A 26,919-nucleotide genomic window follows, 5' to 3' on the forward strand; every position below is an offset into this window, starting at 1 on the left:
TGGCTTCACACTCCCTAAAGTGGCCAGTCCCAGTCAGATCAGAGGGCTAGATTTTCTGCTACTGGAGACTCTGCGAGTCACACCTTCATTGAGTGTTCTCCCCCCACGCTCCCGCTGGAATACGTCCTTTAATTCTGATCATGCATGGATAGAGGATAGAGAGGGGTATGTGAGTGGGTGTAGAAACTGGTCTTCTGCACCAAGGTGAAATTTGCATTCCTTGCTCTGCCCACTTTTTCCTCTGGCCCTGCCCCCCATGCCATGTGGCCCCCGGAAGACATCCCAGAAGGGAATGCAGCCCTTTGGTTGAAAAACCAAACTGCGTCTTCTCCAAGCTGCCAGCAAACTGATGCTGTCTCTTTAGCAAGCCTTGGCATGCACTGGGAATCGGCCAGCCTGTGCGCTCTTGAACTTGGGAAGGCCGATTTGGCTTTCAAGTGAGCACAAGGCAAATAAAATTCTGGCGATGGCTGTGTAAACAAAGCAGGGAAGTTTGTTTTTTTAAAAACCCAGAAAGCCTTGAACATGTAGCATTCCAAGAGTCTGAAAGAGGCCTTATCTGCACTGCACATTTACAGCAGTGTGATACCACATGGAACAGTCATGGCTTCCCCCAAAGAATTCTGGGATGTGTAGTTTGCTGAGGGTGCTGAGAGTTGTTAGGAGACCCCCATTCCCCTCACAGAGCTACAGCTTCCAGAGAAGTCCAACAATTAATTCATCTTCACAGGGAGCTCTGGGGATAGCATACAAAATACGATAGCGTATGAGGTCAAAGTGCTGGCAGAGCTCCAGGGAAAATGTGCACCAAAATGTTAAATGAGGCAAAAATTAGAAGCTGAAGCAGACAGGTTCACCCACTGCCAAAATCTGTATTGAACTTCCTTGAAAGTCGCAAATGTTAATCGAGGGATGAGAGAGCTTCTGCAGCTTCGAGCTGAGGAGCTTGCCTTGTTTATCGGAAGATCTTGGGCCTGGAATGTGTGTTTGGGGTGTGCCAGGAGTGCAAGGAGATGGCAGTGCTGTTTTAATGAGGGCACGGCCTTCCCTGCCGCAAGGAACTCAGGGAGCTCTCAGGTGCTGCCTTCCTGCGTCGGTTTTGCATTAGGCAGCTACCAGGGGACACCTTAAATGACTCCTTCTCGAAGCAGACCGGCAGAGGCTCAAACCAAACAGCCCAGTAGAACGAGGCGAGTGAGCCAGATGCCTGTTGCCAGCTGGCTGTTAAGTGCCCCACCTAGTACCTTTAGGGCTCCACTGAATGCAAAGGGATGGCTGTGTGGTTCGTCCTTTATTTATTTATTTTTAAAAAAACTGTTACGGCACTGTGTTCTCAGGGCAATTAACAAGTTGGGCAATTCATTAAAGAGGGAAGGAGCCTGGCCAGCGGAAACAGGATTTGCGTTTTAAATTGTTTCAGGGCCAGACCGGGTTAGGAAAGCAAGGCGACGGAATATGTCGTGCCATAATAGCAGCACGTTTTGTTTTGTTTTTCGATAATATGCCACTGTGTACCAAAGCCCACTGTTTAGTCGTGCTTTGGCAGATTCAGTTGCCTCCCGCTGCTGGCTTCGGTAGGTGGCGCTGTGGTCTAAACCACAGAGCCTAGGGCTTGCCAATCAGAAGGTCAGCGGTTCGAATCCCTGCGACGGGGTGAGCTCCCATTGCTCGGTCCCTGCTCCTGCCAACCTAGCAGTTCGAAAGCACGTCAAAGTGCAAGTAGATAAATAGGTACCACTCCGGCAGGAAGGTAAACGCCGTTTCCGTGCGCTGCTCTGGTTTCACCAGAAGCGGCTTAGTCATGCTGGCCACATGACCTGGAAGCTGCACACCGGCTCCCTTGGCCAATAAAGCGAGATGAGCACCGCAACCCCAGAGTCGTTTGCAACTTGACTTAACTGTCAGGGATCCTTTACCTTTACCTTATAAGACTGTTGTAAGACTTCAGGTCACATCCACATAATAAGAAGAGCAATGCTGGATCAGGCCAGTGGCACAGTGGCTGACAAGCAGGATCCAAGCACAGGAGCCCTCTCCCTCCTGCATTTCCCGGAAACTGGCATTCAGAAGTGTTGCTGTCTCCAATCATGGAAGCAGAGCATAACTATTGTGGCAAGTACCATATCACACATTTAAAGCATATTTAAAGTACACTGGTACCTCGGGTTAAGAACTTAATTCGTTCTGAAGGTCCATTCTTAAGCTGAAACTGTTCTTAACCTGAGGTACTACTTTAGCTAATGGGGCCTCCCTCTGCTGCCGCGCGATTTCTATTCTTATCCTGAGGTAATGTGCTTAACCTGAAGCATTATTTCTGGGTTAGCAGAGTCTGTAACCTGAAGCGTCTGTAACCTGAAGCGTCTGTAACCCGAGGTACCACGGTACATGGATTCCCCCGCCTCTGCAAACCTAGGAACTGTGGCATGTTAAGGGTTCCAGGAATGATAGCTCTTTGGGGGGTTAAACTATAGTTCCCAGGATATTTGGGTGGAAGCTCCATACATTAAACGTGTTTTAAATATATGGTGTGGATGTTCTGTTGGTGAGAGCCCTTCAGCTCTCACTCCTCAATTTTCACCAAGCTGCAGATGGCGATTAGGAGCCGAATATGGGTTAAAACAGCAGGGGCATTGCTGTGATGCTGTGCTTTCACCGCACACCAGAATGGTTTTCAACTGGTGCCAGCTCCTGCCACTGACTCAGCAAGCTTTGTTTGGGTTGGCCCCCACGTGGACATGCGCACAAGGCAAGGCGATGTGTCACGGAGCACTTTCTCCCTCGCTCTTGCCAACGTGCACTACGCCACTTGGTTCCAAAGCCTCATTTTTATTTATTTTTTTGGCACCCAGCCCCTGACATCGCAAGCTGCAGGCAGAACCTCTTGCTCTGTGACTCATGGCTTCTTCTCAGAAAAAAGAAGGTGGGGCTGCAGCTGCAGATGAGGCAACAGCAAGACCAGTATCTTCCTCACCTGTATTTTGGAGATGTGTCTCACCTCTCAGGACAATACTAAGTACATATAGTGAACTCCCTCTCCATGTGTCTGAGAAATCGGTCAGTTGCTTGCTGCTCTCCTTGAAGGAGCAGGTGCACAATCCAGCAATGCTTCACTTGAACGTCCAAGTAGCCTCAGTGGCTAGAAGCACCCTTTTCCAGCTGTGCCAGTCATGATCTCTGTCATTCAGGCATTTGTAACTTCTAAGAGGGACTTCCCTTGTGTTTGATCCAGTAATCATCATCATCATCATCATCATCATCATCATCATCATCATCATCATTATTTATACCCCACCCATCTGGCTGGTTTTCCCCAGCCACTCTGGGCGGTTTCCAACAAAATATTAAGGGTAAAGGTAAAGGGGACCCCTGACCATTAGGTTCAGTCATGGCCAACTCTGGGGTTGCAGCGCTCATCTCGCTTTATTGGCCGAGGGAGCCAGCGTACAGCTTCCGGGTCATGTGGCCAGCATGACTAAGCCGCTTCTGGCGAAACCAGAGCAGCGCACGGAAACGCTGTTTACCTTCCCACCAGAGCGGTACCTATTTATCTACTTGCACTTTGACATGCTTTCAAACTGCTGGGTTGTCAGGAGCAGGGACCGAGCAATGGGAGCTCACCCTGTCGCGGGGATTCGTACCGCCGACCTTCTGATCGGCAAGCCCTAGGCTCTGTGGTTTACACCGCAGCGCCACCCGTGTCCCTAACAAAATACAGTGGTGCCTCGCAAGACGAAAAGAATCTCTTCCGTGATTCTCTTCGTCTAGCGGTTTTTTCGTCTTGCGAAGCAAGCCCATTGACGGATTAGCGGATTAGCGCTATTAGCGGCTTTTAGCGGCTGATCGGCTGATCGGATCAGCTGATAAGCGGCTTAGCGGCTTAGAAAAAGGGGGGGAACCCGCAGGAACTCGCAAGACATTTTCGTCTTGCGAAGCAAGCCCATAGGAAATTTGTTTTGCGAAGCACCTCCAAAACGGAAAACTCTTTAGTCTAGCGAGTTTTCCGTCTTGCGAGGCATTCGTCTTGAGGGGCACCACTGTATTAAAATATGATAATTCATCCAACGTTAAAAACTTCCCTAAATAGGGCTGCCTTCAGATGTCTTCTAAAAGTCGGATAGTTGTTTATTTCTTTGACATCTGATTGCAGCTAGTGCAGTAGTCTGCAGTACGGTTGGTAACAAGAGGGAGATCTTCTTAGCTTGTAACACCTCTGCTCAGAGATCTTAACCGGCTGCCAATTTGTTGCCAAGACAAGTTCAAGGTGTTGCTGTTAGTATGTAAAGCCCTTAACAGCTTTGGACCAGTTTACAGCTGGGATCGCCTTACCCCATATGTGCCCGCATGAGACTGCTTTGATCTGTGGAACTGGCACTGTTACAGGTGCCATGTAAAGCATCCCACACTTGTAAGAAATCAAACTCCTAGCATGGCAGCACGTACCCTTTGGAACTCCCTGCCCATTGACACCAGGCAGCTGCTTTCACTGTACTCTTTTCGGAAACCTGCTTAAAACATATTTGTCTAAGCAAGCCTATCGAGACACGTAGAATGCTCATCCATCTTGGTCCAATAAGTTGCCACAAAGGATAATTTACTATTATTTCTTTTACACTTGATTGCTTTCAGTATTAATGTGACATTAATGTGAAAATTCTCGAGGATTTTGTGCTCTTCCTTTCCCCACTCCCACAACGCAGACTTGAGGTGGCCTACATTTCTTGCCTTTCTGCACTTGGTGCTCCAGCCGAGAGGCCTGGGAGTCGTTCTCTTGCGGAGGGCAACTTGATGGGTTGTGGTTTTCAAATGGAAAAAATGTATTTCGAGAGTGCTCCTTCCCGCCCCCCTCTGCCTGCCTTTTCTTTGCCTGGATAGCTCTGTTGCTTAGAGTGCAGTGCTGATAACACCAAGGTTGTGGGTTCAATCCCTGTATGGGACAGCTGCATCTTCTTGTATTGCAGGGGGGTTGGAGTAGATGATTCTCAGAGTCCCTTCCAACTCATATGATTCCTTACAGGACCTGCACACATGGGGTGCCCTTTCTCCTGTTCTGCCCCGAATCTTCCAACATTCAGCTGCATTGAATGCCCCTGAGTTCTAGTGTTAGGAGAGAGGGAGAAAAATTTTTCTCTACCCACTTTCTCTAAGCCAGCCATGATGTTATAAACTTCTCTGATGTCACCTCTTGCTCACCTTTCCCCTAAACAGAAAAGTCCAAAATACTGCAGCCTTTCGTCATACGGGAGTTAACTCCTTGCAGGCTACGCTTGCGAAACATATGAGCGTGCCAGTCCATGGGGTGTGTGTGTGTGTGTGTGTTGGAAATGGCAAATCTAGGAGGGCTTTTTCTGACAGAAGATCCAGATCAATCAGGTGTCACCCCACTTACGCAGGGGTTGCATTCCTGCTGCCTTACTTCATACTAAGGGCTTCAACACATAAAGTAAAGGTAAAGGGACCCCTGACCATTAGGTCCAGTCATGGCTGACTGGGGCTGTGGCACTCATCTCGCTTTATTGGCCGAGGGAGCCAGCGTACAGCTTCTGGGTCATGCGGCCAGCATGACTAAGCCGCTTCTGGCGAACCAGAGCAGCGCACGGAAATGCCGTTTACCTTCCCGCTGGAGTGGTATCTATTTATCTACTTGCACTTTGACGTGCTTTCGAACTGCTAGGTTGGCAGGAGCAGGGACCAAACAACGGGAGCTCACCCCGTTGCGGGGATTCGAACCTTCTGATCGGCAAGCCCTAGGCTCTGTGGTTTAACCCACAGCGCCACCCGCATCCCATTCAACAGGTAAATGGAACCAAATACTGCAATACTCCCCATCTATGCAGAAACTGGGTAGCCCATCCCTCAGGGCTGCTGCAGTTGCAAGATTCTGGCGCTGAGTAATGGGTGAGACTAGATGAACCTGCAAGAGGGAAGGACAGTAACTCAGTGGCCGAGCATTTGCTTTGCTTCCCCCCCCCCTTTTTAGTTTTTATTAAATATTACAAGAAAAGAAAAAGAAAAAAAGAAATAGAAACAAAAATCAATACATTGCACTGTAATCACATTTGTCTACGTATTTTCCATCATACAGACTAGAAAAGAAAAGAGACAAAAGATAAAAGGAAAAAAAAATACTTTTCATATTCAACAGTACCAAATTTATACATCAAACATTACAATATATAATGCATTTGTTTTCCATGCAGAATGTCAAATCCCACTATCTCTGCCCAAAGCCCTGGAATGCCGCTGCCGGTCATTGCAGAGTTGGATGAATATATTAGGCAATTCCCTATGTTCCTGCAAGGTTTCTTTCCAACACCACGATTCTGTGCATGGGGTCGGGGGAGAGGAAGCCGGTGTAAGCCCCACCCACCCAGCTTAAACTGGCGCTAGCTTTTTCCTGTGCCAAAGGTCCCGACCAAATATCAGCTTATGTTTTGAACCAGCTCCTCCTCTTGTCTGGAATTTCTGCCCAACCCTCGTCCTCCAGAGGGAAATAAAACAAAACAACCTTGCTATTTTAAGAGTTGGATGTTCCAACAGCTTGTGCATAATTGCTCCCTGGAGAGAAGGAAAGCCAAGCCAGCTGTTCTAGGGGGGCTTGTGGGGGGGGGGGCTGTGGTGCTCGCAGCCCCCTAGCAGTTTAAAGAACCTCCAGCCCAGAGTAGTTTTGTTTTCTGCTCTTGGAAACGAGAGAGAGAAATGGGCTGAGAGTGCTGGAGTTAAGCAGGCCTGAGAGACCAAGATTCATTGGTCCTGTGAGGTTGGCTGGTTGACCTTGAGCCAGTTGCTTGTTTTCAATATAACCCGCCTTGCAAGGTTGCTGTGAGGTTAAAGTGTTTGTGTGTGTATGTGAAAGAGAGAGAGATAGATGACGAAGGGGGGAGACTCTTGATTGCATTTAAAGCCAAACTTGCCTAATTTTCACTTCCCGAAACAAAATGGGAACCCAACTGCAGCCATCTTTCAAATCTCATGGTTCTCTGAATTTCTGCTGTGTGATTCGCCGGCCGAGCCATGTGTACAAAAATGCATATACTCGGGTAAAGTGTGCATGAAAATGCACATATTAACGGAAATAACATAAACAAATGCATTCGGATGAATTTGCTATGCACAAATTGGTACATTCTGGAAAAATTAGTGGGATTAAAATGAATATTTAGTTTAATGGGGGGGGGGTTGGTTGGTCAACCATTCTAAGGCTGCTAATGGAAAGATGGGACATGATAGTATGTGATATTGCAGAGCTCCATAAGTGTGCATGTGTATGCATGCATGCGCTCCATCTAAGCCAGCCTAAGGAGTTTCAGCTTCACAGTGCAAACATGAGATGATAAAATCTGCAGGGTGTCTGTTCATTTATTTATTTATTTATTTATTTATTTGATTTGAGAAGGTTTATCCACTGGCCGGAAGCAGGAATACTGGGAATTGCAAGTGAGGAGAGTGGCTGTTGCGCTGGAGTAATTCTTTGGGCCACTGTGAGAACAGGATGCAGGACTATGTGGGCCTCTAGGTGGCCTAATCCAGCAGCCAAGCTCTTCTTAATGTTCTGTGAAGGGCTTTGAACACTTGAATGTTATGTGCATGTTCAGTTTGGTTAAGAAAGAGCTGCTTTTCCTTGGTAACTTTTCAGCTCAGTGGAGGAGCAGGAGTGGACACCGTGGGTTTTTTTTGGTACCACTTCCTGTCTTGTTGGCCACACTCTAAACACAAGATTGCCCTTCCTTAGCATGGAATGTGCCAGCGCAAGATCAATAACGCCAGTTGTAACTTGAAGAGCTTGAAAGAATGGTTGCGGCAGATCTTTTATTTATGATGTGCCAAAGCATTTGATGTGAGGATATTCCGCTCTTTGGACCCCCCCTTTTCTTACAAGCACTTTGCAGAATTTATATGTTAAAAGATTGTGCGTGTATGTATATGGAGCCCCTCCAGATGCACACTTGGTTGTGCATTCATGGTGATTTGTCCTCGTGATGCTGTTGGGGTGGTTATACATGATCCCACTATCAGTACTGCAAACGCTTTGGGGCGAACATATTGTTTCCTTTCCAATGGATGCATGTCCTGTAGCTTCTTGCTGAAATCCTGTAACTTTTATATGCTATCAATAATATTACGGGAGCAGGGGGAGGTTGTCCCGCTTTCATTGTACTATAGCACCAGAGTAGCAATATTGATGGCAATAATCTGCTAACATTGGGGAGGCATTGTAGAACAACTAATAAAGTGGAATTACACGTGAACAGTCCAGGACAAATCCACCACTAACACACTATCGGTGACATGCTGCAGAATCTACAGTAGCATCAAACAAAACCAGCAGTCAGGAGATTGTGTGTATGGATGTGCATGCACACACACACCCACACCCACACACCCACCACACATACATAGACCTCTTGCCCACGTGGCCATCAAGCTTTGGAGTTGGGTATTTGGTGTGTGTGTTGGGGGGGGGGGTCACTGCGCCTGGACAACCTCTGCGGATTCAACGTTGGATGGAAAGCTGACGTCACATCACACTTGCCAGAGGGCTGCATGTCACGTTCAGTGTGATGAGCATCTTGTCGATGCCTGCTCTGGATAAAGACGAGTGTAGTCAAATCAGGTTCAGCGCCTAACTGCTGAAAATTGACTCTCTTGTTTGCTTGGTTGCCTGGCAGAAACCCTCACTCTCCACAGGCGAGTGGCAATTAGCCTGTCCAAATTTGCTACTTGCCACGGCCAACCTGTAAGAAAGGAGATAAGTACTGTTGAAAGAGATGACGATGATGCTGTACTAATTCGCTGCTCAATCTCTCTTCCCCACCCCACCCCATCTTAACCTGATTTGTTTCCCCCCAAGGCGACTCTTAAAAGGCTTCGAAAAAATAAAAACAGAGGGGGAGCAAACTCTCTTTAACTCGTTCTGCTGATTAAATTGCTGCCAGGAATGTGTGATGCAATAAAAAAAAATGTGGAGCACTGAGAGCGGAGCTATCGAACTCAGTGTTTTAATAACTAAGCACCCGAAGCATGTGTGAATTAGAGGCGCTGTTCAACTTCTAATGTGGTTTTGTTAATTCACCTAATATATATTCTGCTTGTGCGCCGGTGGGACAAATAAACAACCGACACGGCCTTGCAGTGCGAGCCCAGTATTGTCTGCTCTGGGCAGCAGTGGCTCTGGAAGATCCCAGCTGAAGACCGAAGCATGGCCTGCAGGACCTAAGCACAACAACGTTCGCCCCTTCTGTGGTTCCTTGCAGCTAGTATTCAGAATCATAATGCCTCTCTGTCCATGGGAGCGGAGCATATCCGTCATTATCTTCTTCTTTGGCGATCATTCGTAGCTGAGTAAGATTGTCTTCTGTGAGCACAGTGTTAACAGTGAGTCTGTAAGGCCACTGTGGAGGCCAATTCTGGATCCACACGTCCTTCCACAGTGGGGACATAGGTTTCTGGGCAGGAGTTGATCAGGGTGAGGGTTTGCCAAACGTGCCTTCCTCTTAGCACGTTCCTCCCTTTCATCCTGAGTTTGAGCGTCTTCAAAGCCCATGGCATCTTTGGTAAAGGCTGCTCTCCAATTGGAGCGCTCACAGGCCAGTGTTTCCCAATTGACGGTGCTTCTGTTTTTAAAAAAACAAAGGTTATTTTAAACATCTTCATTTCATTATATAGCATTTCCCAATATTTCTTAACAATTTTACAATCCCACCACATATGAAAAAAGTTTTACATTTCCAACACTTGCTTTCTTTAGTTTTGTACATTTTGCTAATTTGACAGGAGTTAAATACCATCTGTACATCATTTTCGTATGATTTTCTTTAATCGCCACACATGCTGTAAATTTTATGTCATTCTTCCATGTTTTTCCCATTCCTCCATCTGAATATTATGTCCCACATCTTGTACCCAGGTCACAAGGTGGTTAGATTGGTCTCAACTAGGGCCAGGGCATTTTCAGTACTGGCCCTGACTTGGTGGAACGCTCTGTCACAAGAGACTGGGGCCCTGCAGGACTTGACGTCTTTCAGCAGGGCCTGCAAGACAGAGCTGTTCAGCCTGGCCTTTGGTTTGGACTTAGTCTGACCCTTATGTTTTCCCTCCCCTTATGGTTTTTTTTAAAATGATGTTTATTAAGACAAAAGAATTTTTTTTAAAGAATACACACACACACAAAAAACAAAATTACAAAAAAGAAAAAAGAATAAAAACATAAAAAGTGAAAGAAAAAAAACAAAACCATTTTTTTCAAATTCTCCAAATTTCATTACCTTCTTTCCCTGACCTCCTCCCCCTCCCATCTCTTGTATGTTGATTAGTAATTGTCCCAGCAAATCCTTTCCATAGTTCATAATAATTTATCATTATGTTATCTTACTCTATTCTCATTTTATCTTATAAAAACAACCTTTAAGATTAAAACTTAAATCTTTTTTATCAATTTATCAAAACCAACCCTTTTACCAGATTCTTTAAATATTTTAGCCAGAGCCAAATAATTTCATTTCAGCATTTTCCCAACATTCATAAAACTTCCCCCTCCCCTTATGGTTTTGATCTATGGGCTACTTTTAAAATGAGGCTGCATTTTAAATTGCATTTTAACCTGTATTTTAAATTGAGGTTTTTCTCTCTCTCTCTTTTTCCCCTATTATGTTTTTACTGTGATTTTATTGGTGTTAGCTGCCCTGAACCCGGCTCTGGCCGGGGAGGATGGGGTATAAATAAAATTTATTATTATTATTATTATTAATCATGACTGACCTGCTCTACAGTCTGGATCCAATACTGATAAAGCCTTGTTACACTTAGGTTCTCTGCAAGTAGATTTCAGATGTCTTATCTGCAAGCGGGAGAGAAACACAGTCCTCTGTCTGATTTCCGCCTTTTGCAAACGCATGTGGGTTTTTAAGGGTACCTTTTTATGATGCTTTGAAGACTCGCTCCTTCCTTTGTGCCCCCCACCCTCGCATGGCAGGAGAACCACGGAGGGAATCATTAAACAAACGGAGGGAGTGGTGTTTTTAAAGGAAGCAAACAACGCCAAGAAGCCAAACCACACAACACCAGATTGATGAGGTTTCCAGTTGGTGGTGTCCCCCCCTTGGGACCAAAATGGAAAGATAATAATAATAATAATAATAAATTTTATTTGTATCCCGCCCTCCCCAGCTAAGCCGGGCTCAGGGCGGCTAACAACAATCAAATAAACAATCAAATAATAACACATTCTAAAAATATTTCATTATAAAAATTAGTTAAAATCAAGTTGATGGCAACCGATTAAACAAAATTCTGTGCAGGTTGCCAGAGGAGGGGGTCAGGCTGCGCCCTGACCAAAGGCCTGGCGGAACAACTCTGAAGCGAAGCAAGGAAACAAAATTGTGTTTGTTTTGTGAGGGGAGAAGCAGCTCATTTCCCCCTCTGGAGATGAATTCTCAATTTGTGGGCTAGAGAGACACTAATATGGGCTGAAATATTGCAGGTGTGCAGCCAGAAGCAAGTTCATTAACTAATTAAACTCACACATGGGTACAAAGGATCAGTCCTAGAATCATAGAGCTGGAAGAGGGACCCCAAGGGACATCTAGTCTCACCCCCTGCAGTGCAGGAATCACAGCTAAAGATATAGGTATATCAGTACTCAAATCTGAATTGTTAAATTGTGTTATTAGTGTTATTGTGGTTTTTGTTGTATGTGTTTTTTGTGGTTGCTGTTTGTATTGAAAAAACAATTTAAAAAAAAAAACAGCTAAAGAATCCCTGACAAGCGGCCACCGGATCTCCGTTAAAAACAACAGCGACAACAACCAGTGAAGGAGAGTCTATCACCTTCCGAAATCCAAAATTGTCAGTGTTTTGAAATTCCAAACATTCATAACTCAAAAATGGGATGAGATGAAAAATTAAAATTTTAGATTTAAACTTAGTTTTGCTCATTCAACGAGTGTACAAAATATTAAGAAAATTGGATGACATGAGGTAAAAAAGAAAGAAAGTTGGATCACTTGAATGACCCCTCTGAGTCTTGTCTTTTCCAGGCAAAACATACCCAGTTCCCTCTATGCCTAGAGAAAGCTCACTGCTCAATCTCTGCGTGGGGGGACTGGGTTACTCAAGAGGGAATTTCATTTGCCTCCAAAAGGTCTTGGGTTCAAATATTTAAATATTTGATAACAAAGGGTAAAATTGGAGACATAATAGTTGAAATGTTTAATTTAAAACAAATTCTGAGAGAAGGTGAAGCATTGCTGAACATGATTTGGTACATGGGAACACAGGAAAGGGAGATGTGAGGAGGTCAAGAAAGAGGGTTACGGAAATTTGGCTTAACTATGTTGTATGTTCTATGTCTGTATTTTTGTATTGTACTGTTTTTTGTTTTGTGTGACTTTGTACTTTTTTCTGTTTTGTTTTTTACTCTGAAAATTTAATAAAATATCTTTTAAAAACAAACAAACAAACAAACAAACAAACAAACAAAAAAGGTCTTGGGTCCAAACTCTGGCAGCTCCAAGTTCCTTAAGAGAGAGAGAGAGAGAGAGAGAGAGAGAGATCAGCTACAGTACTTGGCAAATAGTTTGAGTGGGAAGGACCTTGGAGGTGATATAGATCATGGATAGGCAAACTAAGGCCCGGGGCCGGATCTGGCCCAATCACCTTCTAAATCTGGCCCGTGGGCGGTCCGGGAATCAGCGTGTTTTTACATGAGTAGAATGTGTCCTTTCATTTTAAATGCATCTCTGGGTTATTTGTGGGGCCTGCCTGGTGTTTTTACATGAGTAGAATGTGTGCTTTTGTTTAAAATGTATCTCTGGGTTATTTGTGGGGCATAGGAATCCGTTTCCCCCCCCCTTCAAAATATAGTCTGGCCCCCCACAGGGTCTGAGGGACAGTGGACCGGCCCCCTGCTGAAAAAGTTTGCTGACCCCTGATATAGATGAAGCCCCCTCCCCAGTGAAGGAATTTTCCAACCACAACATCGCCAACAAATGGGGCTGGTTAACTGCTGGTTGTTGTTAAAATGTTTTTGATTACTCATTTTAAACAGTTTTTTGTAAACCACTTGGGGCTTTTGTTACACTCAAGCAGGGCATATATTGTGTTAAATAATGTAAGTAATGCTGTCCCGCCCACCAGGGAAGCCCTCTTTAACCCTTTCCATGCCAGCCTTCCAAGAAGACTGTCAATACAGTCATTTTTATTTTTCCTACTTTTGATACCGCTGGTCGTGTGTGTGTGTGTGTGTGTTGCTGTTTTAGTATCTTTGCTAGGTTATCTGTCATTTATATATATTAAAAAATGGGCTACTTGCATTCTGGGAGGGGTTAACCCTTTAGGGCTGATGACCAGCATCTTTAAAACAGTTTGAGACCAGTTTGCCTGCAAGATCACCTTGCTCCGTATACGCCCACTCGACTGCTGCAAGATCTACAGATCTGGCACTGTTACTGGTGCTGCATCATATTCGTTACACAGTTGTAAGAAATTGATTCTTTAGTGTGGCTGCACCTACACATTGACATCAGACACTGTCCTCTTCACTGTGCTCTTTTCAGCTCCTGCTAAAAACATTTTTGTGTAGGCAAGCCTGTCCAGATATGTAGAATGTTGACGTGCGTTTTAATCTGGCTTACAGCTTATTGATTTTAATTATTATTATTTTGAATATTTTAAGTTGTCGTTTTTAACTGTTTTTTATTGATGGTTTCATTGTTTTCTTCTAGTTGTAAACCACTCTGTGGGTTTTTTTTAAAATACAAGCAAGCAGTATATAAATTTTATGAAATAAATACAGTGGTACCTTGGGTTACATACGCTTCAGGTTACAGACTCCGCTAACCCAAAAATAGTGCTTCAGGTTAAGAACTTTGCTTCAGGATAAGAACAGAAATCGGGCTCCGGCGGCACGGCGGCAGCAGGAGGCTCCATTAGCTAAAGTGGTGCTTCAGGTTAAGAACAGTTTCAGGTTAAGAACGGACCTCCGGAACGAATTAAGTACTTAACAGGAGGTATCACTGTAGATAGAGATAGATGATAGATAGATAGATAGATAGATAGATAGATAGATAGATAGATAGATAGATAGATGATAGATAGATAGATAGATGCTTTCCTTCTTTTCAAAGCACTGCACATTAAATTGCCATTCTCCGATATGAACTCCTGATGTCTTCTTGTTTCTCTCATCTTCATCCATCCAGGGTTGTGAAAGAGGAGATCTCAGACGACAATGCAAAGCTGCCCTGCTTCAATGGACGTGTCGTGTCTTGGGTATGTAGAGGCCTTTCAGTTGTACGATCGGTAGAAATGTTCTGGGGCCCTGCAGGAGCCATTGCTAGATCTAATAACATAAGAGTGGTTTTACAGTCCATCCCTTCTCTTGGAAAACTCAACGTTTACACAATGTTAGAACAGTTCAAAACAATTCCCAAAATTAGGCCGTTTCTCATTAAAATCCCATCAGATATTAACTGATAGCCAATCCAAACTATTTCCGCCCCATACCTAGTCTGAGAATACCACTGTGGGTGCACAATTGTTTTGCTGATGTGTGCTTGCATTGCTTTGGAAAATGCGAATTCGGATAATTAATGGCCTTTAAGTGCGAGCTGTTTGGATGTGGGTGGCACTGTGGTCTAAACCACTGAGCCTAGGACTCGCTGATCAGAAGGTGGGCGGTTCAAATCTCCACGACGGGGTGAGCTCCGGTTGCTGCCCTATCAGTTCGAAAGCACGTCAAAGTGCAAGTAGATAAATAGGTACCACTCCGGCGGGAAGGTAAACGGTGTTTCCGTGTGCTGCTCTGGTTTTGCCAGAAGCGGCTTAGTCATGCTGGCCTCAAGATCCGGAAAAACTGTCTGTGGACAAATGCCGGCTCCCTTGGCCAGTAAAGCGATATGAGCGCCACAACCCCAGAGTTGTTTGCGACTGGTCTTAACTGTCAGGGGTCCTTTACCTTTACCTTTAAGTGCGAGCTGAATCCAATTCCTACCTCGCTTCTAATTCTGATGTCCAGATTGTAAGTTATGATTGCAGCACCCGAATACTATCTTAAGACCTGGCTTCTACACTCTGTCTGTTTGGCGTGGGCCTGGTTCCCACCTGTGTGCTCGCCTCTTAACAGTGGCTGCCGCATAGCCATTACAGGTAAAATATCTCAGGTACACCTTCCACATTCCCTCATATGCCTTTGTTTTTCTGCACAGGCTGTGTGCTCAAGCTGCATGGGGCATATGTTGAAAAATCAAGCGATGGTGTTTTTTTGTTTTTAGCCGACAGGTGCTTTGCTCTAATGCCCTTGCTCTGCTTAAAAGCCTGCAATCACACTATTATTATTTTTATTATTATCATTATTGTTATCATTGTTATTATTCCACTCTGCAAAAATTTCCATGCTTGCCGGCAGATTCTACAGGCGCTACGCTCTTAGCTCTCTGTGTGTGTGTGTCCTTTGCCGTTTATTTTGTATTGGGAGGTTTATGAGCGGTTTGCCGCGATTCAGCATGGCTTTACGACTCTTGAGGGTGACTCACAGCGCTAACGTGCCTTTAAGTCAAATGGGAGTGGATTTATGAGTGCTTTTAAAGCTTGGTGTGGATATAATCATTTTTCTAGGATCCTTTTACCAAACATTTCTTCAGACCTGTCCTAGGTCTTGAGTTGTATCCCTAGCTAGTTCTGCTCAGAGAGTAGCTAGCGAACATGGCCATACATTTCAGTGGGTTTACTCTTGAGTGGAGTTAGTTGGCTATAACCCCTTGTTCCTAGCCTCATTACTTGACAGTTACTGAGGGCTGCTGGGTAGACTTCAAACTCATTTGCTAAGCGCTTTTATGAAATAATGTGTGGCAGTTTTAGAAACTCAGTTTATATAAGCCAGGCTCCAAATGGCTCCTTAAACCAGGGTTACAGTCACAAACACAGAATCCCTAGTTGCCATTTTGGGGCTAGATGGCTTGAAAGTCGTATTTTTCAATACAACTTCTTGGTTCCTGAAAGTAGTTCTGATTGTGCAGATAAAATGCAACAGATAGAATTCTACAGGATGTGTTGCTAGTTTGTGAAAAAAGTCAAGATCCAAGGACCCCCAGGCATGCACCTCCAGGTGGAGGAGACATCAGGCACCATCCTGGTACCTGGGCATCTTCACTTGGTTGCAAGTGGCCAATAGCCAGGTGCAAAATGCTCAAAATGCGAATTTTGAACACTGATGTGTGGTTTATGGCAATTGCACACAAGGACTTTGCTGTGTCTGGTACTCCTTGCTTCAGCGGTGGGCAGCCTTGTGGTCCTTCAGATGATGCCCAGCTTCCCATCAGCCCCAGCCAGCATGGCTAATGGTCAGGGATGATGGGAGTTGTAGTCCACCAACTTCTGCGAGAGTCATGGATTCCTCATCGCTGTTCTGCTTTGAACAAAGGAAGTTGCCTTATTCCAGGCCAGAGGCCTAGCTAGTCCAGGATCCTGTTCTCATACCGTGGCCAATCAAATTCCTCCAGGCATAGCATGAAGGCAACAGCCCTCCCTCACTGTTAGTCATAAGAACCGAAAAGGAGCTCTGCTGGATCAGGCCAGTGGCCCTTCTAGCCCAGCATCCTGTTCTCACATTGACCAACCAGATGCCCCAGCCGAAATCCCACAAACAAGACCAGAGCGCAACAGCAAATCTCGCCACTTGTGATTCCCTGCAACTGTTATACAGAGGCATCTTGCCCCTGACAGTGGATACAGAACATAGCCAGTATGGCTAGTAGCCATTGGTAAGCCTTGCATTCTATGAAAGTTCCTGCTGGCATCGTAGAGAACTTCTCCTTCTTCTTCTGCTCAGCACCACAGACAAAGCCACAATGCCTCCTGTGCTTGAAGGAGTTAGTGTGCCTTCATGACTCACGGCGAGAAGCATCTGCAACTGAAGATCAGGTTGTCTCTGTAGTTTGTGCCTTGCATAGGAGCTCTAGGTGGCGTCATCCAAGCCATTTTGCAATTTGGACTCCTTGCCCTTGGTTTATTCTTCTCCCTTCGTGTTTTGAAGGACCAAGCGGTTTGCCAGAGGCTGAGTGTCATCCTTCACTCATAGTGGGGCTAATAATAATAATAATAATAAAGATTTGTGGAATGAAAATTATAGGATTTCGGCAGTGAGAATTATAGGACATTCGTTGGCTGGAAACGAAGCAATGTGTCGTCCCTGAAACATTTGCAGGCTCAAACAGCATCGAAAGCGGGATTGTGCACCATTGTGTGCTCAAATAATCACAAACCCACAATAAAGAGGAATTTTGGAGGAGATCTGGGGGTTGCCCATGTGACTATTTTCTGTAAGAAGACCCAAAACATAATTGGCCCCAGAGCAGCATCAGGGAGGGAAGAGGGAGCCAATGAATGAAATGAAAAGATTAAAACGTTCGCCTAATTCCAGGGGAACTGCTTTTCTCATCTGTCCAAAGCAGTAACTTGGGGTCAGAAATCAAGATGACATAACATTGCAGCGCCAAGTTGACTTCTAGAAGAGAGTGCTAGCTTCTGTAGTTAAATTTTAAATTACCCTTTCCCCCAGGATCTTAACGATTCACCTGTATGCGGACTTTTTTTGTATTGCGTAAGTTTATTTCGATCACTTCACTTCATCAGCTTCTTTTTAAAGCTGCTCTGTCAATTACAAATATGTTTTTTTTAAAAAATCATTATAATATCCCTGCAGAGGACTGCTGTCAGCAATGAAATATCTTAGAGTTGTAAACATTGCTAGTCCTACTCAGAGGAGGCCCATCAACACGCCTTAAGGACGGTGTGGTTTCTTACGTTCCACCTCAGTCACTGAGATCCTCCGAAGGCCTGCTTTCGGTGGTTTGGTCTTTACTAGGAACTGAGACTTTAGTGGAGCAGGCCCTGCCCTGTGGAACTCCCTGCCAGTGGATCATTGGCAGAGAATCATCCAGGCACGTTGTTTAGGTAGGCTCTTTGCAATCTTTTCAACCATTCAGCATTTAATGGTGTTTTATTGATTGTAGGGATGCTTTTTGCTTATTTTACTGTATCTTTTAAACCCCTGGGTGGATATATTTATGAAAGTGCATATTATAAATATTTAAATAAATAACTCGTGTCCCTCAATTTCAACAGGTCTACTTTGAGTAGAGCTTAGTTTGACACAGATTGTTTTGTCCTACGAAGACTGGTGCAGATCGAACTTTGCTTGGTTAGGAGACGCTAGGGTGTGTTCCTAAGCCTATTCCTCTCCCGCTTAAAAACTTGCCCCTTAGCTTTCATTTTTGGCACTATTTATATACCCTGCTGATCAGGTGAAAAAAGCTCCCAGAACAGTTTTCAGATAAAATGAAAACAAGCAAGATAGTCCTTGGCCCTCAGGCTTAAGGAAAGAAGTGGTGGGGAGGGAGAGGTGGGGAAGGCAAGGACAGGGACTGGTTCTGCTTAGCATGCTGTCTGCACTGGTGTGTGAGGCCAAGTGGCTATTCCAAACCCACTTCTAACTACAACTGCATGCTGCGGTTCAGAGCGAACCATGGTTTGTGAAAAATGCCACAGCAGATGTTAAGCATTATTAGCGGGGGGGGGGGGGGATAAAACAAAATGGACATTCATCTGCAGAAATGGGCAAGGGAGCTGCAGAGAGCTCCTCGTCTCCTAACCGTGAGTAGGCGTGCAGCCAGCCAGTGTTATATCTCCACCAGTCCTTAATTCATGATGCTCACCAATAAAAAATTCTGAGATCACAAGCTTTACAGTTCACCTTCCATTGTTTTTCCACCAAGTTCATGATCAGTTCGTTAAACCCTCCTTAACTTTGGAAGTTGGCCTAGCTGGCAGGATCACGACCACCATGCCCTTCCATCATCGAGGGCTCTGTGTGTGTGTGTGTGTGTGCGCTGTTCACGACCTCCGTTGCCTCTTGATACCTCCTGAAAAGGCAGCCCCATTTTCTTTCCTCGGACAATCCAGGCCCAGCCACCCTGCTGGGGCCGGCTCTTTCTCCTTGTGAAAAGAATTAAGCCGGCTCGCTGCGTGCTGATTCTGAGAGTAGCCGAGTCGCTGGCTGATGATGGCAGGTTGCTCACAGTGGGTTGACCATTGTAGGCCATTCTGCCTTATTTCCAAAGGAGGCACCGCATTAACGGCGCATCTCTTCCCCGATTGGCTTCCTTGGGATCGACACGGCTCCCGATTGGTTTGCGGTGATGTCATGCTTCATTTTTCTCCGGCTCCGGCATTCTGATGCCCATTATCAGAGGCGTTTAAAAAACCCAACGATATATACTTGGTCTCCTTTTGTGCACATGGATGCTTAACAGGCCCACTGCCCCATGAGGTTGTGATTTTAATGAAAATGAATTTTTAAAAATCCATTCAACTTTGTATCGGATTGAGAGTCGCCGCTAAATTTGCTTGGGTAATCCATCACTTGAGCGTCAGTGCTGGGCGAACACATTGTGGAAATTGTATTTCATTGTAAGAGGTGGGTGAAAGTCTTCATTCAGGAAGGACGTCCAAAACACACATTACGTCAAACTGTGGCTCGTCGTGGACTGTTGATCATGTTAAGCACCCAACCCAAAGCAAGCCACATACAGGGTTTTATCCAACTAAGCTCACATTCACAGCATACATTTAAAGTACCGTATTTTTCGCTCTATAACACGCACCCGACCATAACACACATGTAGTTTTTAGAGGAGGAAAATCCGTAGGCATGCCACCCGTAGGCATTCCCTCCATAACACGCACAGACATTTCCCCTTACTTTTTAGGAGGAAAAAAGTGAGTGTTATGGTGCAAAAAATACGGTATATGATTACCACTTTAAACAGCCATGGCTTCCACTGAAGAATTCTGAAACTTGCAGTCTGTTAAGGGTGCTGAAAATTGTTAGGTGACCCCCCTATTCCCCATATGGAGCTACAATTCCCAGAGTTCCCTGTGAAGAGGGATTGATTGTTAAGCCACTCTGGGAATTGTAGTTCTGTAGGGGGTCACCTAACAACTCTCAGCACCCTTAACAAACTACAGCTCCCAGAATTCTGGGGAGGGGGTGAAGTCATGGTTGTTTAAACCAGTGTCATAGTGCTTTAAATATATGGTGTGAATGCGGCCTAATGTCCCACTTAGAATAAACCAACTGAAATTATCGGTCTTAGGTTAGTCATGGTCAGTATGTCTACTCAGACTAGGACTAGCATTGGGTACAAGCCAGGCATAAAATGAAAAAATGTGAGGTGAATTCTCTATGTGTGTAAAAACACAGAAAGCTGCTTTATATAGTCCATGACCATTACTCCATTTAGCTCAGTCTTGTCTACACTGACCGGCAGATGCTGTCCAGGATTTGAGGCAGGAGTCTTTTCCCAGCCCTGCCTGGAGATACTGGGGAATGATTGTGCCTTTTGAAATAAGAGTACGTTCAGGCCACAATTTACATGGGCCTTACATTCCTGCGATCGTACCTGAAACCCAAGTTGAGTACAGTTGTACCTTGGTTCTCGAACAGGATGTGTTTCGGGAGTCCCTTTGACTTCCAGAACTGTTCGAAAACCAAGACACAGCTTCCGATTGGCTGCAGGAGTGTCCTGCAGCCAATCGGAAGCTGCAGAAGCCGCACTTCCAAAAATTGTTCGAAAACCGGAACACTCACTTCCGGTTTTCAATTGTTTGGGAGCCAAGGCGTTCAGCAACCAAGGTACGGCTATATAATCAAAACCTGTTGGGTTCAATGGTGGGTGGAATTGCCAAAGTCATTTTTCCTGGAACCACGTGCCCTTTCTGCCCCATAAAAAAAATCAACTCATATAAAACTGAATGTGCACAAATTAAATGTGCACAAGTTGCAGGCTTACTGTGAGGAGGAAGGATCGATCAATTTCACTTCCTTCTGTTTCTTATTTTTCCAATCTTAAATTCAATCTTAAAGTTCTCCTCTAGCAATTTGCTTTTTTTTAAAGTCCTCATTTATTATCCTAATGCATTTTTGGTTGCAATCTTGCCTAATGCACACTTTTGCAAAGCAATTTCTCCTCATTGTGCATTTTTGTATCTTTTTTTTTGCATTGCAACATTTTTGTTGTGGTTGTTGTTATTTCCCTTCACCTAAGCTTCCAGGGCAGCTTGCAACATGAAAACACAATATTAAAAACATTTTAAAATAGCTTATGATCACGAAAACAAGGTGGGTCCTCAAAATATACACCTCAAAAGCTAGGGTGAAGAGATGCGTTTTCAGTATTCTCTGGAAGAATTTCAGTTTGCAAATTGTTTATGAAAGTGCAAAGTTGGGGAATGTGGCTCTGCTGGCTGGGGCCGATGGAAGTTGTGGTCCAACCACATTAGGGGAGTGCCATGTGGGGTTAACCTTGCTTTAAGCTGCCTCAACGCTTTTCGTCCTTCCTCCTCCGTCTTTTTCTGCTCTTGACGAAGGCAGGCAACGTCAGCAGGAAAAGGTGCCTGTCTTTCTCTCCAAAGCAACAGAATGTGATGTCTTAGAAAAGTTTTTCTTTTTAGTTTCTGAGATGAGCCCAACAGGGAGGAAAGTCACTTGTGTGACTCCTGCACGATCCTTCCCTTGATTTTCTCTTTTTAAAAGATTGTACAGCTATTCTCATCAGTGAAAGAGCACCTCAGGGAGGGACAGCCTTTCCTGTTTTCTGTTCATCCGTCTCATCAACCTGCCTCCCTGACTTACCTTTCCCCCATTAACGGTTCCCTTCTGCGTCAGCTACAGGATTGCCAATTTCACCAAGGGCCGGCCTAATCTTATTCTTTCCCTGTTTCCCTGATGGCTCTCATTTTGAGAGATGGGCTTGTCTCTGATGAGAAACATATTGCCATTTTAGGCTATTCTAGGGGGAACGAAAGTCTCCATAATTCATGCTTTTTGTGGCTGCCTTGTCTGTGTGATATATTCTTATCCCCATCCCTTCCTGCCCCTTGGCTTTATGCAGTTAGCTTTCCCCCAACGGCTTGCTGTCATCTATGATTTCACTTTGGGAATGTAGCTGGTTGCCGAACAAACTAATTAAAATTGGGGAAATGTGCCAGTCGACAGAAGCTCAGCCCCTCTCCCCTGTTGCAACTTGGTGGCCGGCGGAGGTGGGCATTGGGGTACTTCCCGAATGTCAGTATATTGCAGGTGTGTGTGTGTGTTCAGGCACGTACTAGAACGTTAGGTTTGCACGTTCAAAGTGTTTTGAAGTGCTCTGTTGTCCTAATGCAAGAAATCTAGGTAAAGGTAAAGGGACCCCTGACCATTAGGTCCAGTCGTGGCCGACTCTGGGGTTGCGGCGCTCATCTTGCTTTATTGGCCGAGGGAGCCGGCGTACAGCTTCCGGGTCATATGGCCAGCATGATTAAGCCGCTTCTGGTGAACCAGAGCAGCGCACGGAAACGCCGTTTACCTTCCCGCCGGAGCGGTACCTATTTATCTACTCACACTTTGACGTGCTTTCGAACTGCTAGGTTGGCAGGAGCAGGGACCGAGCAACGGGAGCTCACCCCGTCGCAGGGATTCGAACCACCGACCTTCTGATCGGCAAGTCCTAGGCTCTGTGGTTTAACCCACAGCGCCACCCGCAGACTTTTTATTGTTGGGAAATGCATTGGAAAGTGTGGGATGCAATGAAAAACCCATTATAGTGCATTGAAAGGTGTGGACTGAACATATGACTAATGGGAAGATGTATAAGCGCTTGTCAAAGAGCGAGCAGGGAGTAAATCACACCATTCAAAGTTGGAGTTAACTTTTTATTAGCAAAAACACGATCTTCACAGACTTGGCTGGGTGTCAGGACTAAATGAGCACAGCAGCTCATTCCCTGTAGGTCTTACCCCGTGAATCAGTTGCCAAGACTGTAACTCCATGCCTTCCCACAGCCATCCAAGTCCCCTCCTCTCCAGAGCTTTCCCCCAGCAATTGGAGACTATGCCTGCATGCAGCCTGCCGCTGCTCCACCTCTTTCAGCCCTCTTCTGGTTCTGGGAGACAAAAGGGGGAGGTGAGCAGCAGAAAGGAGAGACACCGGTGACTCTTCACCAGCCTGACACATCTCTATCTCTTCGCCTCCTCCCATTCACCAACTTCAGCTTCTGCCTCTGATTCTGGACTTCTCTCTGCCACAGAGTCACCCAGCTCACTAAGCCCTGTTACCCCTTCAGCTTCCAATACGTCCTATTCCCAGTCTTCCTCCTCTGATCGCTTGTTGCCATGCTGCCACCACTCCCTGGGCTCTGAGCCTTCTTCCCTTGTCGGTTCCCCAGCTGGTGGCCCCCACCTCTCTTCTCTGTCCAACCAGTCCATGACAGCGCCCTGCAAGCAGATCAGGATGAATGTGCATTGGACCTCCCATGAGGTCTGCTGCAACGTGTTGCTAAGTCAATCATAGTGCATTAAAGGTAAAGGGAGCCCTGACCATTAGGTCCAGTCGTGACCGACTCTGGGGTTGCGGCACTCGTCTCACTTTATTGGCCAAGGGAGCCGGTGTACAGCTTCCAGGTCATGTGGCCGGCATGACTAAGTGAACCAGAGCAACGCAAGGAAACGCTGTTTACCTTCCCGCCGGAGCAGTACCTATTTATCTACTTGCATTTTGACGTGCTTTCGAACTGCTAGGTTGACAGGAGCAGAGACCGGGCAACGGGAGCTCACCCCATTGAGGGGATTTAAACCGCCGACCTTCTGATCGGCAAGTCCTAGGCTCTGTGGTTTAACCCACAGCGCCACCCGCGTCCCTTAGTGCATTAGGCGTGGGTGCATAGTGCATTAGGGGTGAGTTTATACTGGGCTATCCACATATAATTCTGCTTTTTTAGTTGTTCTGCGGTAGTTCCCCAATGTTAGGAGCTTTATTGCCATCTGGGAGGGGGCAATTCTTGTACTTAAAAGCAGGTCAGAAAGGAACCTCTGTGGTATGAAAAGTTACAGGATTTCAGCAAATGGGACGCGCCTCCACTCACCGTTCTTTCTCTGGCCTCTGCACACTTCCTTCTCCTGCTTTACTGTGACTGAGGCAAAGGGCTACATACGGTGTTAAGTTTTTCTGCAGGGATGCATTACTGTTTTGGGGGTTTGGGGTGTGTGTCATTTTTTTAAACAAAGCATTTCCCCACGTTTCTGCAAACAGATGCAATTGAAGAACTGAGAAAAGTGTTGCACTTTTGGTGGTTTAAATGCAAACTGTGCCCCTGCTTCTGACTCTGTCTCCTCTCTTGACTCTTCCAGCTGGTCCTGGCCGAGAGCTCCCATTCGGACGCCGGTTCCCAATGCACCGAGAGCCACACAGATCTTCCTCCTCCCATCGAGAGAACAGGAGGCATTGGAGACTCCCGCCCCCCTTCCTTTCAGTACGGCTCTTTAAAATATATGTATAAATATATGTATATGGATTAATGTTTTTTCCTTTGCCGCAGAATGATCTAGGTTCTGTCACTTCATGTCAAGCTTTTGCTATGGCTGAGAGGTGTACTTACTTTCCAAAATAAAATTGGAGCTTCCCTTTGCTCTTTTAAGCACAAAAAGGCTCTTTAAAAGAGAATATAAATCAGTTGTGGGGAACTTGCAGCCTGTGGCTTCCCCGTTTAGCCCACAGAGCCATTTTGGCCAGGCCACGGAAACCTGCCTATATCTGACATCATATAGGGTGACAACACCATCTGACATTATCTATGATGATGACATCATCTGACGGTACATATGATGACACCACCACCTGAGATTATATATGGTGATGACATCATCTGACATCATGTATGATGTTAAGTGTGGAGCAGGTAAAGAGATGTCTGGGCCAGGTCACAGGTCCCGCAAGAGCCCTGCACACACACCCTGAGGGACCAGCTGACAGTCAGCTGGTCAGTGCTTGCAAAGCACCACCCACAGAGCTACTCAAGCCCCAGTAATCAGCTGATAAATCAGCTGACACCCTTGTGATGTCAGGTGATTGACAGGTGGAGGCGTTCCCTAACCCCGGTATAGACATAAGAATATCCCATCCTTACAGAAGCTTTCACTTCTTCATTTCTGCCTGAGTTCCTTATCCGTGTGAGCCTTCCTGACTGGCAGGTGATCATTACTTGAGTTTGGATTATTCATTCCCTGCTGCTTTGCACACTAAATTTGTCCCTCCCCATCCCTACTAAGTCCAGCAACCTGTGGAGGGCCTCAGGTTCCTCTGTTCTTCCTTACAGGCAGAGTAAGAACAGATGCTTGGTTTGGGGTTGTTCTTGTATTGCATTGGTGACTAGAAAAACCACCTGAGTGTCACCCCTTAGAAAACAAAAACAGAAGGCTCAGCCTCGCAGAACTGGAAAGTCAAGAGCGCAGAGATTTTGTCCCTTCCTGGGCCATCTCCAGCTCTTGCTTTTTCTTCTCCTGGAAAGAGTCACAGTCACTTCTGTGCCTACTTTCTGCCGGCCTCGTGAGGGGCAGGGAAATGGAGGGCTTGTGTTCCTGCTGCTGCTGCCAGGCCTGACTTCTATCCTCTCGTTCTCTTGCTGCCCCCTTGTGGCTCTCCCTTCTCCCTTGCGCCTGGGCAGCTGCCGTCATGTGATCGGCTGGTCTGACTCGTTCTTTGTCTCCCTCTCACACGTCTCTGTTTTCCTGGGAACACAGGGAGCCGCTGGACACCGAGTCAGGTCACTCAGTAGCTCACTGGTGTCTACACTGAACGGTAGCACCTCTCAGCTGTTCCTAGCTCTCCTTTGGGGATGGAAGCTGGGCCCTTCTGCATGCTACAGTTCTTCCCTTCAGATACCGGAACCTGGAAGCTGCTTTATACTGAATCAGATCATTTTATTTAATAATAATAATAATAATAATAATAACAATCCAGCTAGCTCAGTATTGTCTGGCAGCAGCTCTCCTGGGTTTGAATAGAGGGCATTCCCAGCCCTTCCTCATGCAAAGCAAATAATAGAATCGTAGTGTTGTAGAGTTGGAAGGAACCATGAGGGTCATCTAGTCCAACCCCCTGCAACGCAGGAAACTTTTTTCCCACCATGGGTCTCAAACGCATGACCTTGAGATGAAGAGTCTCGTGCACTACAGACTGAACTACTCTGTCACTGAGCTTCCCCCAAGGCTGATTTCTCCCTCCAGTGCAGTATTGACTGCTCTTGACGGGTAGCAGCTCTGCAGGCTACCCTGCTCATATTTTACATTGGAGGCACCAATGAACTCACGTTTTGGACCTTCTGCCTGCAAACCAATATTCTATTCCAGGCATAGGCTAACTCCAGCCCTCCAGATGTCTGGGACTACAATTCCCATCATCCCTAGCTAACAGGACCAGTGGTCAGGGATGATGGGAATTGTAGTCTCAAACATCTGGAGGGCCGGAATTTGCCTATGCTTATTCTATTCTATTCTATTCTATTCTATTCTATTCTATTCTACATTTCTATCCAGGAAGCTCAAAGTGGTGTACCTGGCTTCTCCCCTCTTCTCCTTTTTGTCCTCACAGCAGCCTTGTGAGGTAGGTTAGTCTGAGAGATAAGAGCAGCCAGCCCGAGGTCACCCAGTGAGTTTCATGACTGAGTGAGGAGGGGATTTGAACTCTGGTCCTCCCAGTTTCCCGTCTACGATTCTTAACCGTTGCACCAAACTGACTACACCAAACGGACTGAATTTTAGATCTGCCCTCCGCAAAAAGAAAAAAGAAAAAGAAATGCATTTGTTACCATTGTGAAAACTGACCTACTGCAAAGCCTTACCCCTGCATGTTAGGGTTAGCTCACTCGCCTTATCCCCACATGTACCAAGTCTACAGGGCTAGCTGCCCAGTCCAGCCTGAAAACAACTTCTGGTTGCTAGATGGCTCTGCTGAGACAGGTTGGTTGCAGGGTTGGCACCAAGAGAACAACTCTGGTCTTTTTGCATGAGATGAAAAAACAGGGGCCATATCTGTAGGGGTTAGAACATCATTTT

General features: G+C 45.7%; 1 protein-coding gene across 5 annotated transcripts in view; it reads left to right on the plus strand.

Annotated features, from left to right (window-relative positions):
- The window catches only part of DVL1 (dishevelled segment polarity protein 1), a 127,653-nt gene that overhangs the window by 19,548 nt on the left and 81,186 nt on the right, over window positions 1–26,919 (plus strand). For all 5 annotated transcript variants that reach the window (XR_014009983.1, XM_081201517.1, XM_081201519.1 and 2 more), the window contains exons 2-3: window positions 14,196–14,265; window positions 24,217–24,338. Coding sequence is in view for 4 of the 5 variants with exons in the window: in XM_081201517.1 (XP_081057643.1) it covers window positions 14,196–14,265; window positions 24,217–24,338 (192 nt within the window). In the remaining variant the exon portion in view is untranslated. The remainder of the gene's footprint in view (window positions 1–14,195; window positions 14,266–24,216; window positions 24,339–26,919) is intronic.

This window comes from Podarcis bocagei (assembly GCF_964188305.1).
Source record: "Podarcis bocagei genome assembly, chromosome: 7".
NCBI lineage: Eukaryota > Metazoa > Chordata > Lepidosauria > Squamata > Lacertidae > Podarcis > Podarcis bocagei.